The sequence below is a fragment of the Anarhichas minor genome, unplaced genomic scaffold (genome assembly GCF_050575085.1).
Source record: "Anarhichas minor isolate MPS153535 unplaced genomic scaffold, ASM5057508v1 ptg000061l, whole genome shotgun sequence".
NCBI lineage: Eukaryota > Metazoa > Chordata > Actinopteri > Perciformes > Anarhichadidae > Anarhichas > Anarhichas minor.
Window position 1 is genome coordinate 32501 of NW_027466507.1, and position 12500 is coordinate 45000.

The 12500-nt window shown below is 45.1% G+C and overlaps 1 protein-coding gene across 3 annotated transcripts in view; it reads left to right on the forward strand.

Moving 5' to 3' along the window:
- The window catches only part of ambra1b (autophagy/beclin-1 regulator 1b), an 18507-nt gene that overhangs the window by 5912 nt on the left and 95 nt on the right, over positions 1-12500 (forward strand). Inside the window, exons 6-19 of one of the 3 annotated variants that reach the window (XR_012947588.1) lie at positions 672-738; positions 819-2356; positions 2535-2621; positions 3648-3833; positions 4046-4126; positions 4463-4563; positions 4981-5091; positions 5611-5799; positions 5909-6063; positions 6656-6795; positions 7737-7841; positions 8876-9064; positions 9822-9920; positions 11326-11465. Coding sequence is in view for 1 of the 3 variants with exons in the window: in XM_076077535.1 (XP_075933650.1) it covers positions 672-738; positions 819-2356; positions 2535-2621; positions 3648-3833; positions 4046-4126; positions 4463-4563; positions 4981-5091; positions 5611-5799; positions 5909-6063; positions 6656-6795; positions 7737-7841; positions 8876-9060; positions 9822-9920; positions 11323-11699 (3421 nt within the window). In the remaining 2 variants the exon portion in view is untranslated. Of the gene's footprint in view, positions 1-671; positions 739-818; positions 2357-2534; positions 2622-3647; positions 3834-4045; positions 4127-4462; positions 4564-4980; positions 5092-5610; positions 5800-5908; positions 6064-6655; positions 6796-7736; positions 7842-8875; positions 9065-9821; positions 9921-11322 lie in introns of all 3 variants that reach the window. The other 2 variants (XR_012947587.1, XM_076077535.1) reach the window with 2 other exon arrangements.

The following is a 12500-nucleotide window of genomic DNA, read 5'->3' on the forward strand; positions in this document are numbered from 1 at the left end:
GTGACAGATGGACAGAAATTTCAAAATAAGATTCCAGATTAGAATAAACCAAAAACAGATTTCAATGACTTAACATTTTTTTATGTTAAGATTTGCATATCTGATGAGGGGGGGGGGGGGGTCAATACAGCTTAGTATCGCTGTTTTGCAATATTGTATCGATACATGAACGCCAAGTATTGACTTTTTTAATATATAATAAAAATTAACTATTTTCAATTATGAATGTCTGAATGAACCTTTTTGTCTTTACTGCGGTTCTATAAGGTTCATAACGATAAGAATGAAAGACATTTACATGAAGTGGTCTCTACTTGATAGAGAGCATGTTTGTGTTCTCTAGCGCCACATAGTGGAGTCTAACTCGCTGCCGCGTTGGTCTCAGTTATTTCTAATGTTTCCTCTGCTGCTCCGCTTCCTCAGGTGTTCCCTTCCCTTTTTTATAGGTAGGCTTTTAATGTGAAAAACACAGCAGGAAGTGTTGACTTATGTTGCCTATAGCTCGACAATATGAAAACATGTTTCTGTTGACAATAGAAAGTGTGAAAGTCAGAGCGGTGAGTATGAATGTGATAACTCTGTTGTGTGTTACAGATGTGTTCTACTGGTCACTATTATTTGAGTATTGGTAAAAAGTGTCTGTCATTTATTTGTACTCGTGTTCCTTCCAGGTTGGTGAGGTTTGACCCTCTTGGTCACAACCTGCTGACGGCGATAGTGAATCCGTCCAATCAGCAGGTGAGACCCGTTGACCTGGTTTCCTGTTGTTAGTGGGGGTGTTGAGCGGAGTCCTCAGAGCTGTTGTTGTTTTCTCTCAGAACGAGGAGGACTCCGAGGTTCCCATGGACAGCGTGGAGATGCCTCACTTCCGTCAGCGCTCCTTCCTGCCTTCTCAGCCGGTCCGCCGTACGCCCATCCTCCACAACTTCCTCCACATCCTGTCGTCTCGCTCCCCGGGCGCTCAGACGGGAGGCGAGCAGCTGCGACCTCTCGGTGACAACGGGGGCAACGTGGGAGAATCTCCCAGCATGCCTCTGGCCCAGTACCCGGGCGCCGAGCGCGGGCCTACGTTCCCGGGCTGCACTCAGCACCTGGGCATGGTTTGTCTGTGCAGCCGCTGCTCCATCAATCGGAACCCTTCCCTGGCGGCCGATGCGACCCCGACCGATGCCAGCAGGGGGTCGACCGACGCCCCCCAACCGTCGCCGGCTTCCACTTTCTCCTCGGCGCGTACGGAGCCCAGGCAGCCCTCGGAGCGACCCTCGGCCTTTACCTCAGTCTACTACAGCGCCGGCACTTCTCTTAACCCCCCCGCGCCGAGCGTCGGCGAGTCGCACTCCACCCCGAGACCGGGACCCGACTGGACGCGCAACCTGCTGAGTATGAGGGAAGGTGGTGTCGGTCCGGGTATGCTGCCTCCCAGGACCTCCTCGTCCTCCATCAGCCTGCTGTCGGTGCTCCGTCAGCAGGACGGCTCCTCCCACTCCCCCGTCTACACCTCTGCCTCTGAAGGACGGGGTTTCCCCCAACAAGGGGAGCCGCCCGGGAGCCGGGACACCGCCGGCACGAGCAGCGGGCATCACCCGTTCTGGGACGGCTCTCGCGGCAACACGGCCTCGTTCCGCAACGTGCTGCAGTGCAACCTGAGCCGCTACTTCATGGAGTTCGACCGCATGCAGGACCTGGAGCCGCCACTAGGGGGCGGCGGCGGCATGGCGGACGGGAGTCAAGAGCAGAACCAAGAGCTGTTGAATAATAACATGGACCCAGATAGACCTGGGCCTTCCTCATCATCCTCCACCTCCTCCCCTACTATCATCCACTACCAGCCTCCTCTCCCACCTCCTCCTGTCCCACACAACCTGGAGAACAATGTTCCTCCCCCGGCCTCCCGGGGACACCTGAACCGCTGCCGGGCCTGCCACAACCTGCTGACCTTCAACCATGACTCTCAGCGCTGGGAGCGAACCAACCAGGCCTCCTCCACCTCTGCCGCCACTCTGGAGCCCTCCTCCTCTTCTTCTTCTTCCTCCGCTTTTCCTTCATCTTCTTCTTCCCCTTGGCAGCCCGAGGAGAGCAGGAGGACACTAGAAACCCCGGAGAGTAGGGTGCCGCCAGAGCCCAGCGAGCAGCCTCCTCCCCCTGGAGGTGGTGGTGGTGGAGGAACTGTGGCCTTCCCGATAGCCCCGACCCCCACCCAGACTGGAGAGCAGACCGTGGGCTTGGTGTACAACCAGGACACAGCGCAGTGGGAGAGGGTGTACCGGCAGGCCGCTGCCGGCAGATCGGCGGAGCCACCAGACGCCTTAAGCCAAGAAATGCCTGTTGACCCCCCCGATGAGGACTCTCTGAGGAGGTACAGTCTTTGTCTTTCAGTGGCTTTGGGTTAATCTGAGTCTTGACTTATTTGTTTCATAGCCTGTGGACCATATATGCTGTTGAACATCTACTTTAAGCCACACACGGTAAGTTTTACCATTTAACATTTAAGTATCTCTCTTATGACACCTGTCCTTCTGTTTTCTTTTATCCAGGCGACTGTTGGAATCATCTCTGTTATCATTGTCTCGCTACGACATGTCGGGGTCAAGAGACCACCCTATTTACCCTGATCCAGCCAGGTACACTTCATTTACCCTGATCCAGCCAGGTACACTTCATTTACCCTGATCCAGCCAGGTCCACTTCACTTACCCTGATCCAGCCAGGTCCACTTCACTTACCCTGATCCAGCCAGGTACACTTCACTTACCCTGATCCAGCCAGGTCCACTTCACTTACCCTGATCCAGCCAGGTCCACTTCACTTACCCTGATCCAGCCAGGTCCACTTCACTTACCCTGATCCAGCCAGGTCCACTTCACTTACCCTGATCCAGCCAGGTCCACTTCACTTACCCTGATCCACCAAGGTACACTTCATTTACCCTGATCCAGACAGGTACACTTAATTTACCCTGATCCAGACAGGTACACTTAATTTACCCTGATCCAGACAGGTACACTTAATTTACCCTGATCCAGCCAGGTACACTTCATTTACCCTGATCCAGCCAGGTCCACTTCACTTACCCTGATCCAGCCAGGTACACTTCATTTACCCTGATCCAGCCAGGTCCACTTCACTTACCCTGATCCAGCCAGGTACACTTCATTTACCCTGATCCAGACAGGTACACTTAATTTACCCTGATCCAGACAGGTCCACTTCACTTACCCTGATCCAGACAGATACACTTAATTTACCCTGATCCAGCCAGGTACACTTCATTTACCCTGATCCAGCCAGGTACACTTCACTTACCCTGATCCAGCCAGGTACCCTGACCCACTTCCTTTACCCTGATCCTCTTCCTTTACCCTGAGCCACTTCCTTTACCCTGATCCTCTTCCTTTACCCTGATCCTCTTCCTTTACCCTGAGCCACTTCCTTTACCCTGATCCTCTTCCTTTACCCTGATCCTCTTCCTTTACCCTGATCCTCTTCCTTTACCCTGATCCTCTTCCTTTACCCTGATCCTCTTCCTTTACCCTGATCCTCTTCCTTTACCCTGATCCACTTCCTTTACCCTGATCCACTTCCTTTACCCTGATCCTCTTCCTTTACCCTGATCCACTTCCTTTACCCTGATCCTTTGTGCTGTCCAGACTCTCTCCAGCTGCGTACTACGCCCAGAGGATGATCCAGTACCTGTCGAGGAGGGACAGTATTCGTCAGCGTTCTCTTCGCTACCAGCAGAACCGCCTTCGGGCGATGTCATCTTCCTCCGACAGTCCTGCCAGTAACCCGTCCGGCTCCATGGACAACAGTGACGTGGACTTTGAGGAGCTGGAGTGAGTTCTTAAAATGGGTTAAACTAGACATTATGAAGACTTCCACATCAAGATAAATGATTATAATATGTAGTTCCAGTAACCTGATGAAACGTTGTCACTAACTATCTCTGAATGTCGACATGTTAGTTTTATTGTCTTGTAGTGGAAACAAACTGTTTCCTGTCATACATCCTGTATCTTCTGTGACCGTAAACATCTTCTCCTTCCAGTGATAACGGAGACCGAGCGAGACACAGGACGACCCGTAACGCCAGGATGTCTGCGCCTTCTCTGGGTCGCTTTGTCCCGCGGTGAGACGCTCTAATCTAACATTACCACTATTACTACTATAAACTTTATGTTTTAGTTTTAATGTGGATTCAATGTGCGGAATTTAAACACACAAGTCATGAACCATTTCTAGTCCAGGTGTGCTTTTAAAGGAAAAGTGTGTAAGATTTAGAGGCATCTAGTGGAGAGTAAACAACAACAACAACCCTCAGTTCAGAGTGTCTGAGAACTACGGTGGCCTGCAGGTTTGAGTGTTTATACACTGATTAAAACATAGTTATGAATATTAGATTCCATCGCTGCCAATAAACCCCATAAGTGTGACACACTGTCCCTTTAACCCTTTGGTCCTCCAGGCGGTTCCTCCTCCCTGAGTACCTGCCCTACGCCGGGATCTTCCATGAGAGAGGGCAGCCTGGCCTGGCAACACACTCGTCTGTCAACAGAGTGCTCGCTGGTAAACAAGTCAAAGCTTCATGTGTTAAAGCTGCATTCTCTCTAGTGTCCACCAGGGGGCGACTCCTCTGGTTGTATAGAAGTCTATGAGAAAATGACTCTACTTCTCTCTTGATTTATTACCTCAGTAAACATTGTAAACATGAGTTTATGGTCTCAATCTCTAGTTTCAAGTCTTCTTCAATACAGCATGATGTTCATTTAGTACATTATGGTCCATTTAGAGTCAAACAGACCATAAAGCAGGGGATGCTTTAGATTTAGTGATCGACAGGTCGACACCAGAGACGTATACGGCGTCTCCACGTCACTCCTCCTCAGTCCAGATATGGTCACTTCCTGTTAACTAGTTGCTAAAAGAACAAGATGGCGACCCCAATGAGCCTCCCAGTGTTCAACTTGACTGTTGTTTTTTCAGGTGCGTCGATCGGGGACGGTCAGTCTGCGGTTGCTAGCAACATAGCTAACACCACCTACCGTCTGCAGTGGTGGGACTTCACCAAGTTTGATCTGCCGGAGATCAGCAACGGTACGACAGCGACTCCTCAAACTACACTTCTTTACTTGTTCCTGTAGTCTGAGACCTGATGCAGCTTTACTGACATTTAACTTACAGTTAGCGGTTAGCCACTGAAGTTATTCATAGTTTTAAATCCTATGTATGTCCATTTGTTCTTAATTTAGTGGCAGCAGTGTTGTCTAGAAATAGGAAGTGTTAAAAATCTACAATAGAGTAAATATTTAGCAGCCAAATGAAACAGTTTACAGGATGTTCAGCCGTAGTTTCTTTATAAAACATTTAATACTTGACGTGTTTCTTTACAGGATTTGTATGAAGGAGATAAAGTAGTCTATGAATATGAAATATGAGTTTACAGATAATAACAATCCCTCCTCTCTACAGTGGAGGTTAGTTTCTGGTGTTTATCCTCCTGCCAGAGAGGAGAGGAGACCTCTGACATCTGGTCAGCATCTGTAGCATGTTGGTCTGCATCTCTACTTTCTACTGGATGATGAAGATGATGTTGTTTATTCGTCTCCTCTGCAGCTTCGGTTAACGTCCTGGTGCCAAACTGTAAAATCTACAACGACGCCAGTTGCGACATCTCTGCGGACGGCCAGCTGCTGGCGGTCTTCATTCCCAGCAGCCAGCGGGGTTTCCCAGACGAGGGCATCCTGGCCATCTACTCTCTGGCTCCACACAACCTGGGAGAGATGCTCTACACCAAGAGATTCGGTACGGAGTCCTGATCATGCAGACGCTGTTGATTGATTACTGATCAAAGATGGATGCCTCCTGTGTCGGAGGACAATCGTGATTTATTTGTTTTTTACCCGGTGGACAGGTCCCAATGCTATCTCCGTTAGCTTGTCTCCGATGGGATGCTACGTGATGGTGGGTCTGGCCTCTCGTAGGATCCTGCTGCATCCCACCACCGACCACATGGTGGCGCAAGTCTTCCGCCTGCAGCAGCCTCACGGAGGAGAGACCTCCATCAGGGTGAGACGGGGTTTACAATCTGTAAGGCAGTACTACTGAGTACTTCTACTACTAATGTGTACTGAACACCGGCACTCATAATACTGCAATACAGAAATATATTGTACTCTGAACGTTTCTTCCTCATTGCACATTAAACAAGGAAACGTCTGTACTTCCTAACAACAGAAAGGTAAAGACAAAGGTTTTATTGACTGCGTCCATTAAAGCGTGTTTAGCTCTCGTTCAGTACTGGACCAGTTTAAACTCTGTTGTCTTCATTAAGTCACTCAGAGACAAATACTGGTCCCTGAAAGCATCTTGCTTTTGTTTATTATTTATTCTGTTTATTTGATATCAATAAAAAGCACCGTCTAAATCTGCTCTTTACTAAAATAACAGAAGTTGTTTGGTACGATGTCAATAACAGGACTATTGATACAGATAATACAAGTTAACTTCAGTCTGATCTTTTATGAATTCAGTGATTCATCTCAGTTTAACAGAAAACTCCTTTTGAATGAAGACCTCTTAGTTTCTCGTCTTTTTATCATCAGTGACGTCTGCTGTAATTAATCAGATTCATATAATAATATCTGTCCGTGTGATCCAGATGGTGTTCAACGTGGTCTATCCGATGGCTCCGGACCAGAGGCGCCACGTCAGCATCAACTCGGCCCGCTGGCTGCCGGACCCGGGGATGGGTCTGGCTTATGGGACCAACAAGGGGGACCTGGTCATCTGCAGACCTGTGTGAGTCCTCTTTAGTCCTCTTTAGTCCTGACGCAGACCTGTGTGAGTCCTCTTTAGTCCTCTTTAGTCCTGACGCAGACCTGTGTGAGTCCTCTTTAGTCCTGATATAAAATCTATGAAAGAACTACAGATCAGAGTTCATAGAAGAGGAACACGGAACCTTCAACATGTGCAGTCTGCTTGTGTGGAAGAATGGATCAGAACCACACCTGAGCAATGCCTGCGGCTAGTTTCTCCAAACAGGAAGCTGTCATCACCAACAAAGGCTTCTGTACGAAGTATTAAATATATTTCAGTGAGCGTGTTCAATACTGTTCCCCTGTGTCATTCCATCTTATTACTCATAACTTCATTTATGAACTCATTAGTCTGGTGTTCTTTGTATGTGTGGATTACTTTGCTTGTTACTGACATCTGGTGAAGAGTTCATGTCAACATCACCTTCAGAAATATATTGACTGAGAACAATGGTGACGTGTTCAACACTTATTTTACCCGCTGTGTATATGATATATATATATATATATATATATATATATATATATATATATATATATATATATATATATATATATATATATATATATATATATATATATATATATATATATATATATATATATATAAATAAATAAATAAATAATCAGTCATCAATAAGCCGACTGTCTAACCTGCTCGTCTGGTTCTCTCTCTGACACTAAGTGAAAGGAAGAAGCTCTTGCATTAGGAGCAGACGTCGTCCTCTGTTCTGTCGGGTTTCCCTTCAGCTCCTCTGATCACATTATCTTAATGGTGGATGTGAACAGGAAGGAGCTGATTGGAGGAGGAGGAGGTCAATTAGTGCTTTTTAACGAGCTCGTGGTCTTTGTGATTCCACGAAGACGACGTCCCTCCTCTGTTTATAGCTTCCTGAGTGGATTTGTGTGTGTGTGCGTGTGTAGGTTCTACCGTAGTGATGGTGAGAGCCCTGCGGAGTCGAGCAGCGAACCTTTGTTCTCCGTCAACAACAGTGGAACCAGCCGGACCCGAAGTTCTGAGAGACCAGGGTGAGAACATGTGGACTCAACACAGATACTTTTATTCTGAAATGTTTCCTCTGAACCACAAAAACCCTCCGGAGGGATTAAGAAGTATGTCTTCTTTAAACAATCGACAAAACTGCAGCGTTTATCAGAGCTAGAAGCTGTAAAAACACACGTTATCATCAGATTTTCATCTTTCTGACGGCCCTTGAACACATCACGTGACAAGTGCTTCAGTTAGAGAAAAGAAACCAAAACTAAGCTTTAAATAGTGATTATTTCATCAAGAACATTTTATTCTACATGTTCTCATTTAGAATAAAGCGTTCACTTTAACCAGATTGTGTGAAAACATTAAAGTGTGAGCTCCTCAGTGAAACTATGAAGTCATGATTGATTCATCTGAGACCAACAGTCATGTGACAACAAGGAGGAGACACTCTGACTGAACTACAGGAAGCTTTTTAGAACAATGTTGGATATTTAGATTCCATCGTTTGCCAATATTTTAAAATAAATAATCAAAGAAATTCAACATTGTTCTTTTGATGTCATCATAACTGTTATTCTGCACTAAAGACATGTTCTAGTTCTCTACTTCTAGTCATGATGGTTCTGTTTCCATAGAGGAGCAGGACTTTTATTTTGAAAATCAAGACCACACAGAGGAAACTGTGACCGGAGACAAAAACGCCTGAAAACTTCTTTGAGGTTCAGAGAGATAACGGATGATGATGTAACAGAAGTGCAGATGTGCTGAATAGTGACAGTATCGACTGTAACAGTCTATACAACGCTCCTAGTTAGAGTACTGAGTGTTTGTAGTGTTGGAGTACTGAGTGTTTGTAGTGTTGGAGTACTGAGTGTTTGTAGTGTTGGAGTACTGAGTGTTTGTAGTGTTGGAGTACTGAGTGTTTGTAGTGTTGGAGTACTGAGTGTTTGTAGTGTTGGAGTACTGAGTGTTTGTAGTGTTGGAGTACTGAGTGTTTGTAGTGTTGGAGTACTGAGTGTTTGTAGTGTTAGTTTGTGTTCTAACAAACTTCTTTATTGTTCTTTAGTCCGAACCGCTCCGGCTGGAGGCTGGACAGAGACATGGGTTTGATGAACGCCATTGGTCTCCAGCCCCGACACCCCGCCCCCTCAGTGACATCACAGGGAACCCAGACGCCAATCATCCAGCTGCAGAACGCCGAGACCCAAACGGAGAGGGATCTGGAGCCCAGCGCCCCCCCCCCCTCCTGCAGCCAGTACTGAACCTCTTTAACATTTTCATCATGAATCAACCAGTACTTCTCTCCACTAACACTACCAGAATCAGATTACAAACATTGACTAGAGCGTTTCAAAATCCAAAAAGTCACCATTCATTGAAAATATAAAAGATAAATGTCAGAATTCTTGTTTTTATCAACGAAATATTCGTCTTCAATCCATGTTTGTTGGTTTCGTGCTTCAAAAAATAAATGTTTAGAGTTAAAATAGGTAGTTATTAGATTATTTTATCTAATAAAAGTATTAATAATGTATTATATAATACATAATACATATATTATGTATTATCTTACATAAGACATCTATCTTCACTATATACACGTATAAAAATCGTGCGACAGTTTGGGAATAGCTGAACTATAGAAATATTTATTATATATTAATTTTAGGTTTATTTGTACGACCGTGTGAAATAAAGTCGCTTAATTAGTGCATATGAAATATCTTTAAACCGCATCTTTTGACATTTCATTAATTGTTTCGAGGTATTTTCCTAATAAATATTTTTTTTTCTTTGATAGTCAACTTTCATTCTGTCATTTTTAAAAACCAAACACTGACAGATATTTTCTTGATTGATCAATTCAGAGTATATTGATAATCACAATAATAACAAACATTAATCACAATAATAAGGAAGAGGTCAGAGGTCATAACTCAAGAATTGATATGATAATAAAGACATTTTGGGAGGTTTCCTGTTTTAATGGCCGACCGTCCGTCTCTCCTCAGACGTTCCTCCTGAGACTCCGTCCACCAGCCGAGCAGCTTCAGGGCAGCCGGAGGCTCAGAGTGACGCAGCTTCAGGGGAGGCCAACACATCCGCCGCTGGTACTAGTACTATATATATCTATATATAGCGTAGTAATATGTTATATATATTTGGTAGTATGGTGGACATCCACCGCTGGTACTGTTATTGTATACTATATATATGGTAGTATAGTGGAGTATCATGTTGTGTGTGTGTGTGTATATAGTAGTATAGTAGAGTATTATGTTGTGTGTGTATATAGTAGTATAGTAGAGTATTATGTTGTGTGTGTGTATATAGTAGTATAGTAGAGTATTATGCGGTGTGTATATAATAGTACAGTGGAGTATCATTTTGTGTGTGTATATAGTAGTATAGTGGAGTATTATGTTGTGTGTGTATATAGTAGTATTGTGGAGTAATATGTTGTGTGTGTGTGTGTATATAGTAGTATAGTAGAGTATTATGTTGTGTGTGTGTATATAGTAGTATAGTAGAGTATTATGCTGTGTGTGTATATAATAGTACAGTGGAGTATCATTTTGTGTGTGTATATAGTAGTATAGTGGAGTATCATTTTGTGTGTGTATATAGTAGTATAGTGGAGTATTATGTTGTGTGTGTATATAGTAGTATAGTGGAGTATTATGTTGTGTGTGTATATAGTAGTATAGTGGAGTAATATGTTGTGTGTGTGTATATAGTAGTATAGTGGAGTATTATGTTGTGTGTGTATATAGTAGTATTGTGGAGTAATATGTTGTGTGTGTGTGTGTATATAGTAGTATAGTAGAGTATTATGTTGTGTGTGTATATAGTAGTATAGTAGAGTATTATGCTGTGTGTATATAATAGTACAGTGGAGTATCATTTTGTGTGTGTATATAGTAGTATAGTGGAGTATCATTTTGTGTGTGTATATAGTAGTATAGTGGAGTATTATGTTGTGTGTGTATATAGTAGTATAGTGGAGTATTATGTTGTGTGTATATAGTAGTATAGTGGAGTAATATGTTGTGTGTGTGTATATAGTAGTATAGTGGAGTATTATGTTGTGTGTGTGTGTATATAGTAGTATAGTGGAGTATTATGCTGTGTGTGTGTATATAGTAGTATAGTGGAGTATTATGCTGTGTGTGTGTGTGTATATAGTAGTATAGTGGAGTATTATGCTGTGAGTGTATAGTAGTATAGTGGAGTATTATGCTGTGAGTGTATAGTAGTATAGTGGAGTATTATGCTGTGAGTGTATAGTAGTATAGTGGAGTATTATGCTGTGAGTATATAGTAGTATAGTGGAGTATTATGCTGTGAGTATATAGTAGTATAGTGGAGTATTATGCTGTGAGTATATAGTAGTATAGTGGAGTATTATGCTGTGAGTATATAGTAGTATAGTGGAGTATTATGCTGTGAGTATATAGTAGTATAGTGGAGTATTATGCTGTGAGTAACAGTTAAATCCTCTCGTTCCTTCAGCAGAGTCTCCAGACTTCGGTTCTGGTGAAGACGCTCTGGCTCGAATCCGCCGTCTGATCGCTGAGGGTGGGATGACGGCGGTGGTCCAGAGGGAGCAGAGCACCACCATGGCGTCCATGGGCGGCTTTGGCAACAACATCATCGTCAGCCATCGCATCCACCGCGGCTCCCAGACGGCCGCGGGGGCCTCCAGGCTGGCGGCGGCAGACCCCTCTACCTCGGGGCCTCTCCTCACCATCACTCAGACCTACACCCCCCCACAGGCTCCGGCCCCGTGGGCCCCCCAGCCCTCCGCCCCCCCCATGGACGACGGCTCCCTGCCAGGCCCCTCCTCTTCCTCCTCCCACGGTTACCCCGGGGACCCGTACAGCAGGTAGTCCTCCCTTTGGTCGAGAGAAGCAGAGCGCTGCTCCTCGAAGCCTTATCTCTCAAAAGAAATGGGTGCTGCTTTGACTCTAAACAGGGTCTCCCGCCTGGAACAGAAGGGACTCGCCCCCCCCACCCCCCCTCACCTCTGCACTTCTATAGAAACCCACCTGAAGCTGAACCGCTATCATTCCTCCACCAGAAAGGGCTTTTACTTGAACGGAGGCTCAGGTAGCTGAGCTCCTCTTCGCCCGAATCTCTCCAAGTATCAGCAGCATGATGGAGGAAGAGGTCATCACAGTGCCATGTCTATGGGGGGGGGGGGGGTCTTTACACACACACACACACATTTACTCCAACGTTCTGCATTCGGTGCCATGTTATGTTGACATTTGATGTGAAATAGTGTGTGATTGAAGTGTTTCAAAAAGTGAATTCAGCACTACTTTTATTTTGAAGCCTGTTTTTGTACGGTGTGTAATTATGTTTGATAAGAAGAGATGAAGGCGGGACTCTACTAAGACTCTATCATGACTCTGGATCCTGGCTGCAGGCTGCTGGCGTTGGCTGACTGAACGGACTGAACTGAATCTGCTGCATGTGTTAGTTCATAAAACCAACACGTCTTCTTCTTCTTCTTCTTCTTTAAAGGCTGAAGAGGAGACGAACATTTCCCCCCCAGACAAACAAACAAAGCTCAAAACTCTACCAGACAATAACTCGATATTCTTCATGAGACTAAAGCTTAGAAACTGTGTGTGTGTGTGTGTTTGGGGGGGGGGGGGGTGCGCGCGTGTGTCTTTTTTAACCTG